At 46.3% G+C, this 23,497-nt stretch overlaps 1 protein-coding gene across 8 annotated transcripts in view; it reads right to left on the reverse strand.

The window, feature by feature from the left end:
• Positions 1-15,207: 15,207 nt before the first annotated feature.
• Positions 15,208-23,497, reverse strand: part of gdpd2 (glycerophosphodiester phosphodiesterase domain containing 2) — a 224,312-nt gene continuing 216,022 nt past the window's right edge. For all 8 annotated transcript variants that reach the window (XM_068047952.1, XM_068047953.1, XM_068047956.1 and 5 more), the window contains one exon: positions 15,208-15,412. In XM_068047952.1, coding sequence (XP_067904053.1) covers positions 15,372-15,412 — 41 coding nt within the window. In that variant the 3' untranslated portion in view covers positions 15,208-15,371. The remainder of the gene's footprint in view (positions 15,413-23,497) is intronic.

Here is a 23,497-nt window from a genome sequence, read left to right on the forward strand (position 1 = left end):
GAGTAGGCCATTCAGCCCCACAAGCCTGCCCTGCCATTCAATAAGATCATGGCTGATCTGTCCCAGGCCTCAATTCTTCTTTCAGGCCCGCTCCGCATATCCCTCGACTCCTCGAGATTTCAAAAATCTATCTACCTCCTCCTTAAATACATTTAGTGACCCAGCCTCCATAACCCTCTGAGGTAGAGAATTCCAGAGATTCACCACCCTCTGAGAGAAGAAATTCCTTCGTATCTCAGTTTTAATTTTGTGCCCCCTTATTCTGTAACTGTGTGCCCTAGTTCAAGATTCCCCCACCAGTGGAAACATATTCTCAACATCTACCCTGTTGAGCCCCCTTAAAATCTTATATGTTTCAATATTTTACCTCTCATTCTTTAAACTCCAATGAATAAAGGCCTAACCTGTTTAGCCATTTTTGATGAGACAACCCATTCATCCCAGGAATCAGCCTAGTGAACCTTTTCTGAACTGCCAGAGAAAATCACTGAGATTAGCCTCAAGGACCTACTCCTGTCAGCACATGCCTTTGACAGTGGCTGACCTCAGGCTTGCTGGTTTCCCCCTTCATAGTGCTGATATCATGTTAGTTTCAAGTCCCAATGACTTCCCACTATGCACTCAACTTCTCTAACCTGCTAAATTGCCGACACAGCATGTAACTCGTGCACAGTTGGGAAAGAGGCATTGCCAGTCTGAAATGGGTTTTAATTTCCTCAGTTGGTTTCTGTCTGAACCATGGGAGCTGGGAAAGACGGAAGCGGACAGGAACACGTCGGCATCCTGACCCGACGCCAATTACTGCAATTTTCCAGCCCTCCTGCCCCCGACTTTGCCTCCGCCAGCCTGGGAAAATTCCACCTGTTATTTCCGTTTCTCTCTCCTGATTAGTGATCAAATACTATAGGCTAATTTACTATTTGGGAATTCCTGTTTTGGAGCAATGCTTGCAGAGTGATGGAAATTGCCGACCCCGAAAACTTGAACTTTTTTGTCTATTTAGATAAATGGATGTCTGGGAATGAACTCTCACATTTCAGTTACTTTTAAAACAATTTTATCTTAAGGAGTAAAAAATAAAAATTTCAGAAATAGGGAAAAGTGTCTAAAAATAGAATTCTACAGTTAACGATGCAAGTAAAAAGCATGCAAAACCTTTGGCACTTTAATGTTCATTCTTCCATGGAGCTTCCCTTGCTCCCATTCTAAATAGGTACACGAGGAAAAACAATGGGCAGGATTTTAGATCTGGAGTCAGGATCCCAATGTTGGGAGCACTTCCGGGTCCCGACCCCATACTGCGTTGGCTGGAGACATGCAACACCAGTTTGGAAGCAAAGGCCACTAACTGGCCCGACGTTGAGATGGCCGTCCAATTAGGGGCAGTGGGTGTGGGGAGCAGGCGGGAACTCCGCTCAGCAGGCTCGATTTAAAGGGCAAATGGCAGCCATTATTGTGGCTGTTGTTTCATGCAGAGATGGCAGGGAGAGAGAGAGAGAGAGAGGAGAGCATTAGGTCAGGCATTCGTGCCAGGGCAGCCCCATGTTTTCCCGATGCCTCCTTGAGGTTCTATTGGAGGAGGAGAGAGCGAGGAGAAGTGTTCTGTTTCCTGACAGTGGTAGGAAAAGACCAGCCAGCCAGACGAAGTAGGCCTGGCTGGATGTGGTCACACTGTGAGTAGCCACAGTGTTGTGAGGAGGATGTGGGTTCAATGCCATAAACATTTCAATTACTTACTCAGGTTTGGCAAGATGAGTGAAATGTGACATTCAGATGTGAGGCCTCCAGGTCTGTAGTCACCAGAAAACAAGAGCTGAGCAGCCAGAGGACACATGGTGTTCCTGAACATAGGAGAAAAGTCTTCTCAGGAGCATTGCAGAGCCATGAGCCAAGCTCATAATCCTTGCACTATTGTGTCCGAGGCAGCACTGAAGACTGTATCATCTCGTGATGGTACAGCTGGAAGTGGTAAAGAGGGCTGCCTTGTCTTAACTCTCAATCTTGACCTTGCAGGAGAAAAGAGCACACAATGTCAAAGAAAGGGTGCGCTCAGGTGGTAGAATGCCCTAGCTTGCCATTCTTGCTTCCATGGAGGAAGCGGCCCTCAAGATGGCTAGGATGGTATGCATCAAGGAGTGGGCGATGGAGAGATGGGATACCATCCAAAAGAGGGTGAAATGATCTCAAAATCTCCTCAAAAACATAAGAAATAGGAGCAGACGTAGACCATATGACCCATCGAACCTGCATGGCTGATCTTGGACTTCAATTGCACTTTCCTGCCCACTCCCCATATCCCTTGATTCCCTGCAAGACTAAAAATCTAACTATCCCAGCTTTAAATGTATTTAACAATGGAGCATCCACAACCGTCTGGGGTAGAGAATTCCAAACATTCACAACCCTTTGAGTGAAGTAATTTCTCTTTATCTTGTCTTGAATGATAGCCCCCTTATCCTGAGACTGTGCCCCCACATTCTAGATTCCCTGACCAGCGGAAATAATCACTCAGCTTCTACCCTATCAAGTCCTTTCAGAATCTTGTATGTCTCAATCAGATTGCCTCTCATTCTTCTAAACTCCAGAGAATAGAGGCCCAATTTACTCAGCCTCTCATCATAGAACAACCCCCTCATCCCAGGGACCAATTTAGTAAATCTTCGCAGCACTGCCTCCAGTGTTAGTATATCCCTTCTTAAATGTGGAAACCAAAACTGCACACAGTATTCCAGTTGCAGTCTCACCAAAGCCCTGATTTAGTAAGACTTCTTTATTTCTGTAAGACTTCTTTATTTCTGTACACCAATCCCCTTGCAATAAAGGACAACATGCCATTTGCCTTCCTAATTGCCTGCTGCACTTGCATGTTAACTTTGTGTGTTCCTTGTACGAGTATCCCCAAGTTTCTCTAAACATCAAAACTTTCACACCTTTTAAAAAAATTCAGCTTTTCTATTTTTATGACCAAAGTGAACAACTTCACATTTCCCTACATTATACTCCATTTGCCATCTTGTTGCCCATTCACTTAACCTGTTTATATCTTTTTGCAGCCTCTCTATGCCCTCCCTGCAAATTACCCTTCCACCTACCTTTGTATCATCAGCAAACTTAGATACATTACACTCTGTCTCTTCATCGAAGTCATTAATATAGAGTGTAAATAGCTGAGGCCTCAGCACTGATCCTTGTGCCACCTACCCTATTCACTGTCTGCCAACCTGAAAATGCCCCATTTATGCCCACTCTCTGCTTCCTGTCTGTTAACCAATCCTCTATCCACTATTTATGCTAACATATTACCCCCAACACCATGAGGCCTTATCTTGCCTATTAATTCTTCATGTGGCACCTTATCGAATGCCTTTTGGAAATCCAGGTATACTACATCTACTGGTTCCCCTTTATCTACCCTACGAGTTACATCCTCAAAAAACTCTGATAAATTTGTCAAACAGGATTTCCCTTTAGTAAAACCATGCTGATTTGTTCTCATCATACTATGCTTTTCTAAGTGCATTGTTAAGACTTCTCTAATAATAGTTTTCAGTATCTTTCCAATGACTGATGTTAGGCTAACTGGCCTGTAGTTCCCTGATTTCTCTCTACCTCCTTTCTTGAAAAGCGGTGTAACATTTGTCAACTTCCAATCTGACGGTACCATTCCTGAATCTAAGGAATTCTGGAAAATCACAACCAGCACATCCACCGTCTCTGCAGCTGTCTCTTTTAGAATCCTAGGGTGTAGGCCATCTGGTCCCGGGGACTTAGAACAAAGAACAAAGAACAGTACAGCACAGGAACAGGCCATTCAGCCCTCCAAGCCTGCGCCGATCTTGATGCCTGCCTAAACTAAAACCTTCTGCACTTCCGGGGACCATATTCCTCTATTCCCATCCTATTCATGTATTTGTCAAGATGTCTCTTAAACGTCGCTATTGTATCTGCTTCCACCACCTCCCCCGGCAGCAAGTTCCAGGCACTCACCATCCTCTGTGTAAAGAACTTGTCTCGCAGATCCCCTCTAAACTTTGCCCCTCGCACCTTAAACCTATGCCCCCTAGTAACTGACTCTTCCACCCTGGGAAAAAGCTTCTGACTATCCACTCTGTCCATGCCACTCATAACTTTGTAAACCTCTATCATGTCGTCCCTCCACCTCCGTCGTTCTAGTGAAAACAACCTGAGTTTATCCAACCTCTCCTCAAAGCTAATGCCCTCCAGACCAGGCAACATCCTGGTAAACCTCTTCTGTACCCTCTCCAAAGCCTCCACGTCCTTCTGGTAGTGTGGCGACTAGAATTGCACACAATATTCTAAGTGTGGCCTAACTAAAGTTCTGTACAGCTGCAGCATGACTTGCCAATTTTTATACTCTATGCCCCGACCGATGAAGGCAAGCATGCCGTATGCCTTCTTGACTACCTTATCCACCTGCGTTGCCACTTTCAGTGACCTGTGGACCTGTACGCCCAGATCTCTCTGCCTGTCAATACTTCTAAAGGTTCTGCCATTTACTGTATACATCCCACCTGCATTAGACCTTCCAAAATGTATTACCTCACATTTGTCCGGATTAAACTCCATCTGCCATTTCTCTGCCCAAGTCTCCAACCGATCTATATCCTGCTGTATCCTCTGACAATCCTCATCAGTATCCACAACTCCACCAACCTTTGCGTCGTCCGCAAACTTACTAATCATACCAGCTATATTTTCCTCCAAATCATTTATATATACTACAAAGAGCAAAGGTCCCAGCACTGATCCCTGCGGAACACCACTAGTCACATCCCTCCATTCAGAAAAGCACCCTTCCACTGCTACCCTCTGTCTTCTATGACTGAGCCAGTTCTGTATCCATCATTGCAGCTCACCTCTGATCCGGTGTGACTTCACCTTTTGTACCAGTCTGCCATGAGGGACCTTGTCAAAGGCTTTACTGAAGTCCATATAGATAACATCCACTGCCCTTCCTTCATCAATCATCTTTGTCACTTCCTCAAAAAACTCAATTAAATTAGTGAGACACGACCTCCCCTTCACAAAACCATGCTGACTCTCGCTAATAAGTTCATTTGTTTCCAAATGGGAGTTAATCCTGTCCCGAAGAATCCTCTCTAATAATTTCCCTACCACTGACGTAAGGCTCACCGGCCTATAATTTCCTGGATTATCCTTGCTACCCTTCTTAAACAAAGGAATAACATTGGCTATTCTCCAGTCCTCTGGGAACTCACCTGTAGCCAATGAGGATGCAAAGATTTCTGTCAAGGCCCCAGCAATTTCTTCCCTTGCCTCCCTCAGTATTCTGGGTTAGATCCCATTAGGCCCTGGGAACTTATCTACTTTAATGCTTTGCAAGACACCCAACACCTCCTCCTTTTTGATAATGAGATGACTGAGACTATCTACACTCCCTTCCTTCGGCTCATCATCCACCAAGTCCTTCTCTTTGGTAAATACTGATGCAAAGTACTCATTTAGCACCTCGCCCATTTCCTTCTGGCTTCACACATAGATTCCCTTCTCTGTCCTTGAGTGGGCCAACCCTTTCCCGAGTTACCCTCTTGCTCTTTATATACGTATAAAAAGCCTTGGGATTTTCCTTAATCCTGTTTGCCAATGACTTCTCATGACCTCTTTTAGCCCTCCTGACTCCTTGCTTAAGTTCCTTCCTACTGTCTTTATATTCCTCAATGGATTCGTCTGTTCCTAGCCTTCCAGCCCTTATGAATGCATCCTTTTTCTCTTTGACTAGGCTCACAATATCCTGCATTATCCAAGGTAAACCGAAACTTGCCAAACTTATCCTTCTTCCTCACAGGAACCTGCTGGTCCTGCATTCTAATCAACTGACGTTTGAAAGACTCCCACATGTCAGATGTTGATTTACCCTCAAACAGCCGCCCCCAATCTAAATTCTTCATTTCCTGCCTAATATTGTTATAATTAGCCTTCCCCCAATTTAGCACCTTCACCCGAGGACTACTCTTATCCTTATCCACAAGTACCTTAAACCTTATGGAATTATGGTCACTGTTGTAAAACTTGTCAGATTTTAGTCCCTCAAGTTTCTCCAATACTTTTTCTCAGCTGATATCAATTTCCTTAATTTCCTTTTTAGCCCCTAAGTTACTGCCTATTTCAGGAATGGAACTTGTGTCTTCTGTCGTGAAGACAGACACAAAATATTTGTTCAATGCCTCTGCCATTTCTTCATTCCCCATGTTGATTTCTCCTGTCTCTGCCTTTAGGAGACCAATGTCTACTTCAGGTACTCCAGGTGATGGGGATGGAATGTTCTCCTCCCCAGTCAACGCCATGCCAATACATCAATTGTAATGTTATGCTTTAGCTCTGTAGAAGCATCCGCTGCTGGAATTGAGTTCTCACGACTGCCTTCTTATATCTCCCACAGAGGGACGTCATTGGCATCGTCCACAGAGGATGAACCTAGGGCCACGCGATCACATTATTCAAGTGCATCCTCCACTAGCGCAGAGGTACTCACCTTGGTGGGTCCTCAATCCAGCTTAGAATTGGTGGCACTGGTGAATCGCAGTTTATGAGTGAGCAGGCAGAGGTGAGGGAGGCAGAGGGTGCTGTTGGCCGTTCCTGTCGGAGGATGGAGGACAGACACAGCCACGCTCAGCTGGATGGAGATGCAGAGTCTCAGGAGTCACACACAAAAGCAGCTGTATCTGGAGCAGCGGTGTGAGATGTGTGCCGACATGTTGGATGTCCCTGAGGCAGTGCAGAGTCATTCACTGAAAGTGGAGGAGTTTGTTCATCACATGTGCTGCACCATGTCTCAGTTTTTGAGTGCATGAGCTCCTCCATTGAGAGAGTGGCCAGCCTCGTGGAGAGTCATATGCCGCATCACTCTGAGTGGATGCAGGAGCAGCGCACTGACACACGCAGAATGTATGACATCTTCTGTAGCATTGACCAGTCAGTGGTGCTCATGGCGCAAAGAAGCCTGGAGTAGATGGCAGTTGCACCCCAGCTGGTTGATCCCTCTAACATCAAGTGGTCCAAGAAAGGGCTGAGGCATCCGCAGATGATGATATGGGTGCTGTTATCATCATCCACACTCCTCCTTGGACCCTCTGAATGAGAGACCAACTATACAGCAAGACCCTGCTTCGATGCCAGTGCAGCAGCCTGTGAAGGTGCCCCCATTGGCACCTCCATGCTGAAGACAACGGCTGTGGGATCTCAGCTGAATACATACACACAAGTGCCTCCACCTCTTCCCCAGCCACAGCTGGAGCACCCTGTAGCAGCAGCTACAATCAAGGCATTGCATCATTAATTGCACTTTCTGGATCACTCGGGTGTCATTTTTGAGATTGTGTTAAGTACTTGAGAGTTAATAAAATAAATGGACTTGTTGCTTGTACCCAGACTTTCGTGTTTCCATTCCCTGATGGCAATAAGGCCAAAAAGGGAAGAAGTGGGGGAGTGGCACAAAGGTCTGTGCTCAGCAACAGTGTGACCAGTGGAGACGTGTTCCATCCAAGGCTGGTAGCAATTGAAGTATTCAGAATTGTGTGCATTATGGGTGAGTCCTTTCACTCAGAGGAAGATGACTTTCTGAGCCAACTGTCCTAAAAGGTGAGTAGAACTCAGGTGAAATGTGCCTGGATCAGAGTGGCTCTCGCATCCTTGACATCCTGATGACTTCCTTGACTCATGAGGCTGCCCCGACAAACTCCCTGCAAAGCATGGGCACCGTTCTCCACTGAATCTTCCTTCTTCTCCTCCTCTTCACCTTCCTAACCCTCCGAGGAACTGTGTCATTCCAGTGCTTCTCCTTCTTCAAGGTCCACAGCTCTCAGAAGGGCCATGTTATGGAAAGCACAGCAGACCACCACAATGCATAAGACCCTGTAGGGTGCGATCTGACCAGTCAAGGCATTGGAATAGCATCTTTAAAAGTCAGATGGCCTGCTCAATGGTAGTCCTTGTGACCAGATGTCATCGGTTGTAGCGCCTCTCTGCCTCCATTGCAGGATGACACAAAGGTGTCAGAAGCCATTTCTTCAATGGATATCCCTTATCCCTTAGCAGGCGTCCATGGATGCTCGCTGGTGCCATGAAGAGCTGTAGCATCTGCGATTGTCTGAGGATGAAGCCATAATGGCAGCTGCCAAGAGAGTGTGAACGCACCTGTATCATGCGCTTGTTGTGGTCACAGACCAGCTGAATGTTTAGGGAGTGGAAGCTCTTCCTATTGATGAATCTCCCTGGCTGCTCACTGAGTGCCTTGATGGCCATATGGGTGCAATCGATGATTCCCTGCACCTAAGGGAATCCACCAATGGAGGCAAATTCCACTGCCCTCTGTGCCTGCATTTCCCCATCCATTTGAACTCTATGTACCCCCGCCATATTGAAAAGGGCATCCGTGACCTGCCGTATGCAAGGATTTACTGCCACCTGAGAAATGCCATCAACCTCTGCTGCCAATCCTTGGAATGATCCAGAGGCAAATAATTTCAAAGCCACTATGACTTTTATAGTTACTGGAAAGGCATGCCCACAAGACCTGTGAGGCTGGAGATGATCCTGAACAAGGGCACATGTGTCAAAAATCATCTGCCTGGATAGGCAAAGCCTCCTGTGGCACTGACACTCTGACATATTGAGGTAGCTTATTCTTCAGCTGTACACCCTATGCTGAATATATTGTCTTTGTTGCCTTCTTGCCCCTTGTTCCTCATCTCTGTGCTCCTCGTGCCCCGGGGCCTGCATCTCCTGCTGTAGATTCTCCGAGATCGCTATTTTTTCCATGTCCAGGTCTGCCCTCGCTAGCGTAAGCTCAACTGTCTGGGATTCTTGGACCTCCTGCCCCACCCTGCCCATTATGCCCCCGTGATCCTTGCAGGCTCACAACACCGCCCCCCCCCCTCCCCCACGTGCCCCAGTACTTGCTGTCCAAATGCTCAGGGAACTCTGCTCATGCGTTAGCAACTGTGTGGCAATGCATGAGTGCCTCTCTAAGCCCTCCCTCTTTTATGATGCTTTATGTTAATTTCCCACACCACAACTGGCTCCCCGCTGCATTGCCACATCCTCCTCATAGAGGTGCTTGAGACCTTTCATGGTTTCTGTGTCTCCGTTCAATAATTGAAAACAAGCCCTTAATGAGCTGATAAATAGCTCGTTTACATCAGTATTTAGTCATCCGTCATATTTGGACAGGTTTCTGGGTCCCACTTCCCGATGTCGTTACTAAAGTAGCCGTGCTTCTGGAATGTCGTTGCGCCACTCAGCGGCATGAAATTACAGGCCTGCTCGCTTCCGTTCCCGCCCTCACACCTTGAAAATTCTGCCCAATATGTCTGGGTGAATCCCACAGAATGATTGATGGGTGTCATTTGCATCAAATCTGGGGACTTGATGCCCTAAATTACAACAAATTAAACTGAAATCCATGGGAATCCAATGGAGAATGTGGTATTGGATAAAAAGAATTATAAAAAATAGGGATCAGAGAGTATTCGTGAGAAGTAGAAGATATCGTGGAAAGTTCTGAATGGAGTACTACAGAGATCAGTGCTTTGATGCTAATGACCTAGGTGCAGAAATAAATTAGAAGCTGTTAAATTAGGGAAGGTCATGGTGATAGGCTGAATAAGTTAAAATATTGGAGGGACAAGCTTGAAGGGCCAGATGGCTTTTCCTTGTACAATAAAAGCAAAATACTGCAGATGCTGGAAATCTGAAACAAAAAAACAAAAAGTGCTGGAAATACTCACCAGGTCTGGCAGCATCTGTGGAGAGAGAAGCAAAGTTATCGCTTCAGGTCTGTGATCTTTCATCAGAACTGGCAAAGGTTAGAAGAGAATTAAGTTTTAAGCAAGTGAAGGGGACGGGGGTGGGGAGAGAACAAAGGGGATGATGATAGGGCAGGAGAGATTCACTGAGGAAGATGTGGCTGTGAAAACGAGTTTTAGTAGACACTTTATCAAACAACAGCAGGGAAATAGAATGCAATGAAGATGAACAAGGTAAAAGAGACAAACGAAAATCCCGTCGGAGAGAAGAGCAGAACTCCATGTGTTTGACTTTTTTATGCTCTTAACATAATTTGGGATTTTCAGGCCTGCAGCATTCAGCATACCACATGTTGCACTAAATGGGGAAAGCAGTAGGGATGGAGGTAGAAGTTAATATTCTGTAGCAGAATTTAACTTTATTCAACTGAGCAGATAAATAGCAAAATAAATTTGATACTGAATGCAAGTTATTGCTTCTGGGAAACCAGAATGAGCAAAATAAGTATACAATAAAAGGCCGACAATTATTACTGAGACTTTGAAAGGAACCTTGGAATGACTGACTTGTCAGTTTCAATGTCAAGACACCGGGTGGAGAAGCAATTAAGAATGCAAAAGTGTGTTGGAATACATAGCCAGAGTAGTGCAATTTAGCTCAAATTGGAAAGCTTTGTCAGTGCACACAGCCAGTAGGGGTAAGAAAATCAGGTGCCTGACCTGGCATCACAAAGTTGCAGGAAATCTGAGTTTACAAGGGGTGACTTGAATGTATAAAATGAGGCTAAGCTACTACATCACAAGCCTCATTCATAAAAACTGGGTATAACCGAAGTTGGTGAGGCCTGTTTGGTTGCATTTTTATTTTTATTGCATTTTCAGATACATTGGGCTCTATGCATTAGTTAGTTTTGCTGGGTAGGCCTTCATGTTTGGCTATTTCCCCCACTAGTATTTATTTCATTATTCTTGGGCCAGGATTTGATGTGAAGTTGGTGGCTCCACCCACTGGTTGGAAAGTCACGAGGCAAATCTGCCTCCACCATCCCTGGAAGCCATGATGCTATTTTGCGTAGCTCAGGCAGTTAATTGCCTGAGGTCATGGCTTCTGCCCCCTGAGGCAGGATGTCCCGTCTTCAAGAGCTGCTGGCCAATAAAATGGCTGGCAGCTCTTCAGTCCCAGCAGCGCCACTGGATGTGGTGGCCACTGCTGAGATTGCAGCAGTCTCCAGAACAAGCCTGCTGCAGACACATATTGGGCTGGATTTTACGTTAGCCGAACGGGAATTTGCCACTTTCCATCCAGCCCGGGGATCCGTCCTGCATTTTACGGGTCCCCGGGCTTTAATTGTCCTGAGGCAGGCCTTCCACCCGCTTGAGGGAGGATGTCCCGCCTCAGTGAGCTGCTGGCCAATCAGTGGGTCGGCAGCTCTTAGTCCCAGCAGCCCACTTGACCACATGGAACAATGAGCAAAGATAAGTTGGGCATGCCTCACCAGGGGGATCGGTCGTGCCCTGGTGAGGCAAGGGTGCTCGTTTGGTGGGGGGGTGGTGGCGTCTTCAGTCCTGGGGGTGGGTTGGGAGGCGGGGTGGCCCTCAATCCATTGCACCCCCCCGGCTTGCGGAAAGGCAGGCAACTATCGCACGCCCGCTTACCATGGGCAAAATACCCGTGGAGGCGGGCAAGGGCCCTTAAGTGGTCATTTAAGGGCCCTGATTGACTTGGGTGGGTGGGAAGTTCACTCCCCCCTCCCCGCTTGACCGCCGTAAAGTTGGCCAGAGGTGGGAGCGGGCCGGGAAGGCCTCCTGGAGCATTCCGCTCAGTTTTACGTTGCCCACCTTATGACTCGCTGGGACGTAAAATTCAGCCCATTATCTAAATGGTGAGCGGTTGCAGAGCTCTGAGATGCAGAGAGATCTGGGTGTCCTAGTGCATGAATTGCAAAAGGTTAGTATGTAGGTTCAGCAAGTAATTAGGAAAGCTGATAGAATGTTATTGTTTATTGCGAGGGGAATTGAAGACAAAAGTAGGAAGGTTATGCATAAGTTATACAGGGCGTTGGTGAGTAAAGCCTGGCTACCCAACCTGAACCCGACCAAACCCGACTGCATGTGTCGGGTTGGGGTCAGGTCTTTATTCCGTGTCCAGCATTTGGGCTCGGGCTGTGTTGGGTTCGGGTTGACTGTGGTCGGTGTTTTATATTGTTTTCTTTTTAACCTACGTTTTGTCACGATTTTTTTTCTGTATGAGTAACATGTTTGATATTTTCGGGTCGGGCATGAGAAAAAATTGAAGGACTCGGGCCCGGGTCAGGTTTGGGTTGGCTGTGGTCGGGTCAGGCCCGTGTCAGGTTTTAATTTTATACCTGAACCAAGCTTTATTGGTGATACCACATCTGGAGTACTGTATACTGTATTGGTCTCTTTATTAAAAGGATATAAATGCATTGGAAGCAGTTCAGAGAAGGTTTAATACCTGGAATGGGTGGGTTGTCTTATGAGGAAAGGTTGGACAGGCTAGGCTTGTATTCACTGTAGTTTCGAAGAGTAAGAGGCGACTTGATTGAAACATATAAGATCCTGAGGGGTCTTGACAGGGTGGATGTCGAAAGGATGTTTCCGCTTGTGGGAGAATCTAGAACTAGGGGTCACTATTTAAAAATAAGGGGTCTCCCATTTAAGACAGAGGTTAGGAGAATTTTTCTCTCTCAGAGGGTCATGAGTCTTTGGAACTCTCTTCCTCAAAAAGCAGTGGAAGCAGAGTCTTTAAATAATTTTAAGGCAGAGGTAGATAATTCTTGATAAACAAGGGAGTGAAAGATTATCGGGGTTAGGTGGGAGTGCGGAGTCGAGGTTACAATCAGATCAGCCATGATCTTGTTGAATGGCGGAGCAAGCGCGAGGGGCCGAGTGGCCAACTGCTGCCCCTAATTTGTATATGCGTAAGCCAGCGATGGAGGCTGGAGAAGAAGCTGAGTTGGGTGGGCTTACTAGGGCAGATCGAGCAGGTTCTGGTGTGGGGGGATGGGACGTTCGAGAGGCCAGTGGGGCTGGCTCTTGCTGTGGGAGGGTGCCCGTTCAGGATGGACACCCACCCCGAGCATCCAGGGAGGCTGTCAGATTTTACTGGGTAGCCTCCCCTGGTGACGGTGCCCATCTGCCTCTGGTAAAATACCAGTGGTGGCGGAAAGAGGCCCTGAAGTGGCCATTAATTGGTCACTTAAGGGTCTCAATTAGCCTAAGGGTGGGTGGGCTGCCCACCACTTCTGCTGTAAAATACCAGTGCACGTGGGTAGGTGATGGGTGAGCCATCCCACCCGATTTTGTGTCAGTCTGCTCCCAGGGCGGGGGAGGGTGTAAAATTCTGGCCTTGGTTTCTGCTGGCTTTGATATCATACATCACAAGGATGTTATATGAAGGTGGATATTCCTTTGGGGTTCCAAAGGTGCTTCATAATTAAAATTAGGAAATTCATTTCATGGCTAATTAAAGAACAAAGAACAAAGATAATTACAGCACAGGAACAGGCCCTTCGGCCCTCCAAGCCTGCGCCGATCCAGATCCTCTCTCTAAACATGTCGCCTATTTTCTAAGGTTCTGTATCTCTTTTCTTCCTGCCCATTCATGTATCTGTCTAGATACATCTTAAAAGACTCCATCGTGCCCGCATCTACCACCTCCGCTGGCAATGCGTTCCAGGTGCCCACCACCCTCTGCGTAAAGAACTTTCCACGCATATCCCCCCTAAACTTTTCCCCTTTCACTTTGAACTCGTGTCCTCTAGTAATTGAAACCCCCACTCTGGGAAAAAGCCTCTTGCTATCCACCCTGTCTATACCTCTCATGATTTTGTACACCTCAATCAGGTCCCCCCTCAACCTCCGTCTTTCTAATGAAAATAATCCTAATCTGCTCAACCTCTCTTCATAGCTAGCGCCCTCCATACCAGGCAACATCCTGGTGAACCTCCTCTGCACCCTCTCCAAAGCATCCACATCCTTTTGATAATGTGGCGACCAGAACTGTACGCAGTATTCCAAATGTGGCCGAACCAAAGTCCTATACAACTGTAACATGACCTGCCAACTCTTGTACTCAATGCCCCGTCCGATGAAGGAAAGCATGCCGTATGCCTTCTTGACCACTCTATTTACCTGCGTTGCCACCTTCAGGGAACAGTGGACCTGAACACCCAAATCTCTCTGGACATCAATTTTCCCCAGGACTTTTCCATTTACTGTATAGTTCACTCTTGAATTGGATCTTCCAAAATGCATCACCTCGCATTTGCCCTGATTGAACTCCATCTGCCATTTCTCTGCCCAACTCTCCAATCTATCTATATTCTGCTGTATTCTCTGACAGTCCCCTTCACTATCTGCTACTCCACCAATCTTAGTGTCGTCTGCAAATTTGCTAATCAGTCCACCTATACTTTCCTCCAAATCATTAATGTATATCACAAACAACAGTGGTCCCAGCACGGATCCCTGTGGAACACCACTGGTCACACGTCTCCATTTTGAGAAACTCCCTTCTACTGCTACTCTCTGTCTCCTGTTGCCCAGCACAATGGCCCCGATAATAAGGGGAGGTGGGAAGGAAGCGGAAGGGACATTTAGTGGCCAGAAAACCCATATATCTGTATAACCCACAATAAACTATTTTCAGGATGGAACAGCCTCTGGAGAGCAGGTTAGTTTTCCACCTCCCAACCTGCCTCCTTTAAAACTGAAAGTGGAGGTTGGTTGAAAGATAAATGTTGGCTGGTGCCCTAAGAGAACTTCCTGGTCTATTTTGACAAACTACTATGGGATCTTTTATGCCAACTAAGTAGGCAGAAGGAGCCTCAGTCTTCTCACTTGGACTAGGGTATACTGTCAGGCAGAGAGGTACCACTGAGTTGCGGATGCACTGTCAAACAGGAAAGCAGACTTTTAGAAAATTCGTTCTTGGGATGTGGGTATCACTGGCAAGGCTGGCATCCTTCCCTAATTGTCCTGAGAAGGTGGTGGTGTGCCGCCTTCTTGAACCACTGCAGTCCATGTGGTTCTTGTTATTCTTTTTAACAGTTTGATATTATTGATTGGGTTACCACTTCAGAGTCAACCATGAGGATTCAGCCATTGGCTAGGTTAGGGAATGCTGCCAAGGGGCAGGTGTAGTGGCTATATTATGGACACATATAAAGCAGGGAGGTACACAAATAGTGCTATCATGAAGGGAGGAGACTCAAGCTACATTGGGATGTGCTGCTAGGGAGGGATGCTGGTCCTGCTGGGTTGGCGCATACTTGTATGAGGGAGATGGAACTGAATAGCTGAGGGATCTTCTGTCAGGCAGGGAAGCAGGATCGAGATTTTAAGATTAAAAAATAACAACATGCATTTTATTATAAAAAAACCCACTCTGAGATGAGAGGCAGATATATTTAATTTATTTTTAAACAAAGTTTTCAAAAAATGTAGGAACAATTTTCCATTGACCTCGAACTTCAACCCTCAGAGGCCACTATCTAGTCCCTGTGACATCATGAAGTTAATGTAGTTTCATCAGTACAGAGAAATGCTACCTCCGAAGCTTAATCACAGAACAGCGTCCTCAGTATTTTCTTGCATCTGAACCCCTGCAATAGAGAAACAATAAAGACAATTTGAAAGGTTATAACGTTTTTTGACAGAAACCAAATATAACAGCTTAATTCTTACACTGGAGAAAGTTCTGGCTCATTCATTACTTGATGATGGATAAATAATTTGACAGTCATGAAGTCAAGGATGATGGCAGAGGTAAGATTGGCTGTTGTCAGAAAAGAAGCTGACTCCATTCCCACAGATATTGCAATCACTGTCCCTGGGTATGTCCTGTCCCACCAGCAGGACAGACCCAGCAGAGGTGGCGGCACAGTGGTATACAGTAGGGAGGGAGTTGCCCAGGGAGTCCTCAACATCGACTCCGGACCCCATGAAGTCTCATGGCATCAGGTCAAACATGGGCAAGGTAACCTCCTACTGATTACCACCTACCGCCCTCCCTCAGCTGATGACTCAGTACTCCACCATGTTGAACACCACTTGGAGGAAGCACTGAGGGTGGCAAGGGCACAAAATGTACTCTGGGTGGGGGACTTCAATGTCCATCACCAAGAGTGGCTCGGTAGCACCACTACTGACTGAGCTGGCCGAGTCCTAAAGGACATAGCTGCTAGACTGGGTCTGCGGCAGGTGGTGGGGAAACCAACACGAGGGAAAAACATACTTGACCTCGTCCTCACCAATCTGCCTGCTGCAGATGCTTCTGTCCATGACTGTATTGGTAGGAGTGACCACCGCACAGTCCTTGTGGAGACGAAGTCCCGCCTTCACATTCAGGATACCGTCCATCGTGTTGTGTGGCACTATCACCGTGCTAAATGGGATAGATTTCGAACAGATCTAGCAATGCAAAACTGGGCATCCATGAGGCGCTGTGGGCCATCAGCAGCAGCAGAATTGTACTCAACCACAATCTGTAACCTCATGGCCCGGCATATCCCCCACTCTACCATTACCATCAAGCCAGGAGACAAACCCTGGTTCAATGAAGAGTGCAGGAGGGCATGCCAGGAGCAGCACCAGGCATACCTCAAAATGAGGTGTCAACCTGGTGAAGCTACAACACAGGTCTATCTGCGTGATATCAAGAAACGACTGAAGGAACTGGGTACTGCAAAAGCAATGGGCCCTGACAATATTCCAGCAATAGTACTGAAGACCTGTGCTCCAGAACTAGCCGCGCCCCTAGCCAAGCTGTTCCAGTACAGCTACAACACTGGCATCTACCCTGCAATGTGGAAAATTGCCCAGGTATGTCCTGTACACAAAAAGCAGGACAAATCCAACCCGACCAATTACCGCCCCATCAGCCTACTCTCTATCATCAGTAAAGTGATGATGTCATCAACAGTGCCATCAAGCGGCACTTGCTTAGCAATAACCTGCTCAGTGACGCTCAGTTGGGGTTCCATCAGGGCCACTCAGCTCCTGACCTCATTATAACCTTGGTTAAAACATGGACAATTCAAATATATCTGGATTTTTAAAACAGCAACTAAGTTAAGGACTTATTAAAATCTACTTCAGCCTTTAAAGTGACCTGTACGAGGTTTATGTAAAAATACAATGTTCATCCTAACCACTTCATAAAATCCTACTTGCAAAAATTTAAAGGATGTGCACGATATACAATATTAGGCTGGATAAACTAACATCTAAACCTTTTTTTAAAAAAGGTTCTCAAGAGGTGAGGTGAGAGTGACTGCCCTTGACATCAACGCAGCATTTGACCGAGTATGGCATCAAGGAGCCCTAGCAAAACTGAGGTCAATGGGAATCGGGGGGAAAACCCTCCACTGGCTGGAGTCATACCTAGCGCAAAGGAAGATGGTTGTGGTTGTTGGAGGTCAATCATCTGAGCTCCAGGACATCACTGCAGGAGTTCCTCAGGGTAGTGTCCTAGGCCCAACCATCTTCAGCTGCTTCATCAATGACCTTCCTTCAATCATAAGGTCAGAAGTGGGGATGTTCGCTGATGATTGCACAATGTTCAGCACCATTCGTGACTCCTCAGATACTGAAGCAGTCCGTGTAGAAATGCAGCAAGACCTGGACAATATCCAGGCTTGGGCTCATAAGTGGCAAGTAACATTCGCGCCACACAAGTGCCAGGCAATGACCATCTCCAACAAGAGAGAATCTAACCATCTCCCCTTGACATTAAACAGCATTACCATCGCTGAATCCCCCACTATCAACATCCTAGGGGTTACCATTGACCAGAAACTGAACTGGAGTAGCCACATAAATACCGTGGCTACAAGAGCAGGTCAGATTCCAGGAATCCTGAGGCGAGTAACTCACCTCCTGACTCCCCAAAGCTTGTCCACCATCTACAAGGCACAACTCAGGAGTGTGATGGAATACTCTCCACTTGCCTGGATGGGTGCAGCTCCAACTACACTCAAGAAGCTCGACACCATCCAGAACAAAGCAGCCCGCTTGATTGGCACCCCATCTACAAACATTCACTCCCTCCACCACCGACGCACAGTGGCAGCAGTGTGTACCATCTACAAGATGCACTGCAGCAATGCACCAAAGCTCCTTAGACAGCACCTTCCAAACCCATGACCTCTACCAACTAGAAGGACAAGGGCAGCAAATACATGGGAACACCACCACCTGCAAGTTCCCCTCCAAGTCACACACCATCCTGACTTGGAACTATATTGCCGTTCCTTCACTGTCGCTGGGTCAAAATCCTGGAAATCCCTTCCTAACAGCACTGTGGGTGTACCTACCCCAAATGGACTGCAGCGGTTCAAGAAGGCAGCTCACCACCACCTTCTCAAGGGAATTAGGGATGGGCAATAAATGCTGGCCTGGCCAGCATCTTCCACATCCTATGAATGAATAAAAAAAAAATATCTGATGAACTATGAATTAAAGACAATTGTTGAGGACTAATTGAAGGCCTAATCTGGATGCTATAACCAGTCCATTAGAGAGAGCGACAGAAATAGCTCACTACAGAAGATTATTTCAACACTGTCCACATCCAATAGTGGCTCTGTGTGTCGTCCCCATTGCAAAGTTATGCAGCATACAGAAAACCACCATCATTTGGGAGACTCTTGGTGGGCTGCATTGCAGGATGCCAGCAGACTTGTTCAGAAATTGGAATCATTGTTTCAGCACTCAATGATCTGCTCAATGAAGGTTTTAGTTGACCCATCGATTTGATTGTAGTGCAGTTTGGCTGCTAAATGTGACTTCCTGAGAGGAGTCATCAGCCAAGTGCGCATGGGTCCCCATGTAACCATCTTCTCAAACTGTGCAGGGACGAAGAGTCGGGGATGGGTGAGGGGAGGCTGGAAGATGGCTGCAATATAAGACCATTATGGCAGCTTCCAGGAAAGCGGGCACAGACCTGCATGATGCACGGCTAGTGATCACACTCCAGTTCTACGTTATGGAGTGGAAGCCCTTGCGATTTATGAGGGCAGTGGGCTTGTGTGAGGAAGCAACATGGGTGCAGTCAATAGCAGTCTTTACTTGGTGGAACCTTGCAATCTGTGCAAAAAATGTTATCCTGCTGCTTTCAGTTATCCATTGAGGAAGTGATGAATCTGTTTGCTATAGTAAATTGGGCATCAATCACCTGCTAAAAGCAAGCATGAACTGTAGACTGACCAATGCTACTGATGTCCCCTGTAACAGACTGGAAGCAGCTGCAGGCAAATAAGTTCAGGGCTGCAGTAATTTGACTGTAACATTTGGCAGCTAGTTGTCGGTATTTTTGCAGGAGGTGACACAACTCCACCATATTCTCCCTAGAGAAGCAAAGCCTCCTTGTGCACTACTCCTCAAAGAACTGCAGGTATATTGCCCTGGGGTTATAAACTCTGTTGGGAGGGTAAGGATTCCTGCATGCATGACTCCTTCTATTTGGTCTACCTGCAGCTTTGTTTGATCCTTCCTCCTGCAGCTGCTGCCTCTTCTCCTTTTGCCAGAGTGAAATTCCCAGAAGGAAGCCCATGAGGAAAAAAGTGCATTGCTTCGAGCCTTCTTTAGAGTTCAGAATGTTCTCCAACTAAAAGCACTTTGAAATCATTCAAGTAGAAAAAATCACTATTTAATAAAGGCAAACTGTCCCCAATATTTCTAGTATTTTACAGACAAGCAGCTGAGGATCCCTTTAAATAAGGCTCAAAATGGCCAACTTTCAACTTGCACCACCCTTCTTTTGTGGGCAGATTAGGAACTAATGGTAGCCATTCATTCTGTGACAAAGAATGCATTAAGAAGATCATAACTACATCATCTGACACTCATTTAAATTTACTAATGAGGCCCACATCTGATTCTAATAGAACCTCTGGGTGTCCAAATTGAGTTTCACCTGAAAATTAGAATAAATGGACAACAAGTGGCAAGTAAAAGCTTTAATTCTACTTGTAATTTTGGTCCCACTACTGTACTTAATTTTAGGTGGAAATAGGGCAGTAGGGACACGAGAATTGCTCCACCAACTCTAATCACTGATTACCTTGCTGGCTCCTCTTCGCAGCTGGGTCACTCTTTAAAGTGTTCATCATGCTCATAATTTATCTGCTCAGTAAAATTTACTCAGCAGAGATATTATTAGCACAATAAGCACTTTCAAAAATGAACAACAGGCTTCCCAACTTCAAAGGTCAGCTAGCACTGTTGCAAAAACCAGAAAGGGGTAGATAGAGGGGAGAAGGGGCAGACCTATTAAAAGGAGCAAGTAATTATGAAAGGGTAAGGGCAGGAGGCTAAGGATAATGGTGATGAAGGGAGAAAGGGGAAGGATGAGGAACATCCTTAAGGTAATAATGAGGGAAGAGGGGGAAAGGAGAGAGGAATAAGGAAATAGTGAGGGATCCAAGGAGGTTAAGTTAACCTGTGAGGTTGGGAAGAGTGAAAAGGAGATCAGGAGCAACAGGAAGGGAAGAAGAAGAGGGAAATGGTGAGGAGAGACGAAAAGAGATGTGGTGAGGGAAGAGAGAGGCAACAGTAAGGGTAGAGGATGAGAGCTGTCAAGAAAACATGTTATGCCAAATGAGGATTTTTAATTCGTTGGTTGGAAACTTACATTAAACTTAAGAAAAGGAAAGCTGGAATATTACAGACAACTTTTACAAAGACTTGGCCACAGCTAAAAATGGCCACCACCCTTTGCATTTTAACACCTTGCACATTCCAAGGCATTAAAGTGGAGACACATGTCTGATTAGCCTACATCCAAAACAATGGCTTGCTCTAGTGATTGAACGGCCGGAGATTGCTTTCATTAGCAAGGCATTCAATGCCATCCTGGGACATTAACATTGAAAGGGCAAATCCCTCCAGGTGAAAACATTGATATCCTGAGGCCTGAGAGACTTAAATTCCTAAACTTGAATCTCATAAGAAGGTACCAGAGAATACACTGAGGCAGTCATGTGACAATCTGCCTATCTCTGTGAAAGCTGGGAGTTTCCCTTGGACAAGGCAGACAAGCCAGAGACTCAAACTATGCAGAAGCCAGAAGGGCTGTCTCTCTCTTTCTCTCCAGAAGGACTGATGGTGTATGTGAAACCTAACTGCTGGTTGCCAGATCCAAGCCAAAGACCCTGGGAAGGACATCCTCTGCTCAACTGTCTCTAAGAACAACTATCAACCCAGAACTTCAGGATTACAACCTCAGCCGGAGGACAACGGAATCACCCAATCCCACAGACTGTGTATTAACTTTTACTTGATCTGGACTGTAAACCAAACCAAACTATTCCTCATCACTCCATAATCTATTTGTGTGTGTGTGATTCTTGTGTGTGTGCGTGCCTAATCAGGTTTAGATTTTTAAGCATAATAAACTCACCTTTTTCTGGTTTAAACTCAAGAAAATCTGTCCAATTGTTCTTCTATGATCTCTACACATCACGGATAAAAGAGCTGAACTCCAGAGGTGAGGTAAGAGTGACTGCCCTTGACATCAAGGCAGCATTTGACCGAGTATGGCATCAAGGAGCCCTGGCAAAACTGAATTCAGTAGGAATCAGGGGGAGAACTCTCCGCTGGTTGGAGTCATACCTGGCACAAAGGAAGATGGCTGTGGTTGTTGGAGGTCAATCATCTGAGCCCCACGCCATTACTGCAGGAGTTCCTCAGGGTAGTATCCTAGGCCCAACCATCTTCAGCTGCTTCATCAATGACCTTCCCTCCATCATAAGGTCAAAAGTGGTGATGTTCGCTAATGACTGTACCATGTTCAGCACCATTTGCGACTCCTCAGATACTGAAGCAGCCTGTGTCTTTGTGCAGCAAGACCTGGACAACATCCAGGCTTGGGCTGATACGTGGCAAGTAACATTCGTGCCACACAAATGCCAGGCAATGACCATCTCAAACAAAAGAGAATCTAACCATCTCCCCTTGACATTCAACAGCATTACCATTGCTGAATGCCCCACCAACAACATCCTGGGGGGTCACCATTGACCAGAAGCTGAACTGGACCAGCCACATAAATGCTGTGACTACAAGAGCAGGTCAGAGGCTGGGAATCTGCAGCAAATACATACGAACATACGAATTGGGACCAGAAGTAGGCCATTTGTCCCCTCGAGCCTGCTCCACCATTCAATAAGATCATGGCTGATCTGTTTGTGTCTCGAATTCCACACTCTCATCTACTCCCAATAATCTTTCATTCCCTTGCCTAACAAGAATCTATCTACCTCTGCCGTAAAAATATTCAATGACCTGGCCTCCACCACCTTCTGAGGCAGAGAGTTCCAAAGTCGCACAACCCTCTGAGAGAAAAAATTCTCCTCATCTCTGTCCTAAAATGGTGACACATAATTTTAAAACAGTACCCCATAGGTCTGGACTCACCCACAAGAGGAAACATTCTTTCCACATCCATCTTGTCAAGACCGTTCAGGATCTTATATACTTCAATCAAGTCTTCCCTGACTCTTCTAAACTCCAGTGAAAACAAGCGCAGTCTGTCCAAACTTTCCTCATAAGACAACCTGCAACTCATCTCCTGACTCCCCACTGCTGGCCACCATCTACAAGGCACAAGTCAGGAGTGTGATGGAATACTCTCCATTTGCCTGGATGGGTGCAACTCCAAGAACACTCAAGAAGCTCAACACCATCCAGGACAAAGCAGCCCGCTTGATTGGCATCCCATCCACCACCTTCAACATTCACTCCCTCCACCATCGACACACACTGGCAGCAGTGTGTACGATCTACAAGATGCACTGCAGCAACTCACCAAGGCTCTTTAGACAGCACCTTCCAAACCAGCCACCTTTACCACCTAGAAGGACAAGGGCAGCAGATGCATGGGAACACCACCACCTGCAAGTTCCCCTCCAAGCCACACACCATCCTGACTTGGAACTATATCGCCGTTCCTTCACTGTCGCTGGGTCAAAATCCTGGAACTCCCTTCCTAACAGCACTGTTGGTATACCTACACCCCAAGGACAGCAGCGGTTCAAGTAGGCAGCTCACCACCACCTTCCCAAGGGCAAGTAGGGATGGGCAATAAATGTAGGCCTAGCCAGCAACACTCACATCCCATGAACAAATAAAAAAAATCAACAAAGGTACTGAGGTGGTAAACACATCCAATGTTTAAAGAAAGGAATAAACGCTGTTGCAGTCAAATAAAAGGAAGGATAAGACGGGAGCCTTGTGACCCCTCCTTACCTGGCCCTAACAGCGGGCAGAAGGGTTAATGCAAAAAAAAGGGTAAAGGGACAGAGAAAAATGAGGGGAGAGCAAAGCAGAAAGAAAGTAAAAGAACAGGCCAAGAGCAGAACAGCAAAGAGTGGAACGGCAAAATAATGCAAGAGGTGGATAGCAGAGATTGGGAGTGCCAATGGTAAGACACCGTAATAGGAACAGCAGAGAGAACTATATTATAGAGTCATAGAGTTATACAGCAAACCAGCCCACCGTAGGAACAGCAGAGAGAACTATATTATATCGAATTTACAGCTCAGAAACAAGGCATTTGTCCCAAATGGTCTAAGCCAGTGTTTATGTTCCACATGAACCTCCTCCTACTCCTCTTCATCTAATCCTATCAAAACATCTGTCTTCTGTTCCATTCTCCCTCATTCTTTTCAAGTTACCTCTTAAATGAA

The sequence above is a fragment of the Heterodontus francisci genome, chromosome 15, assembly GCF_036365525.1.
Source record: "Heterodontus francisci isolate sHetFra1 chromosome 15, sHetFra1.hap1, whole genome shotgun sequence".
NCBI classification, from domain to species: Eukaryota; Metazoa; Chordata; class Chondrichthyes; order Heterodontiformes; family Heterodontidae; genus Heterodontus; species Heterodontus francisci.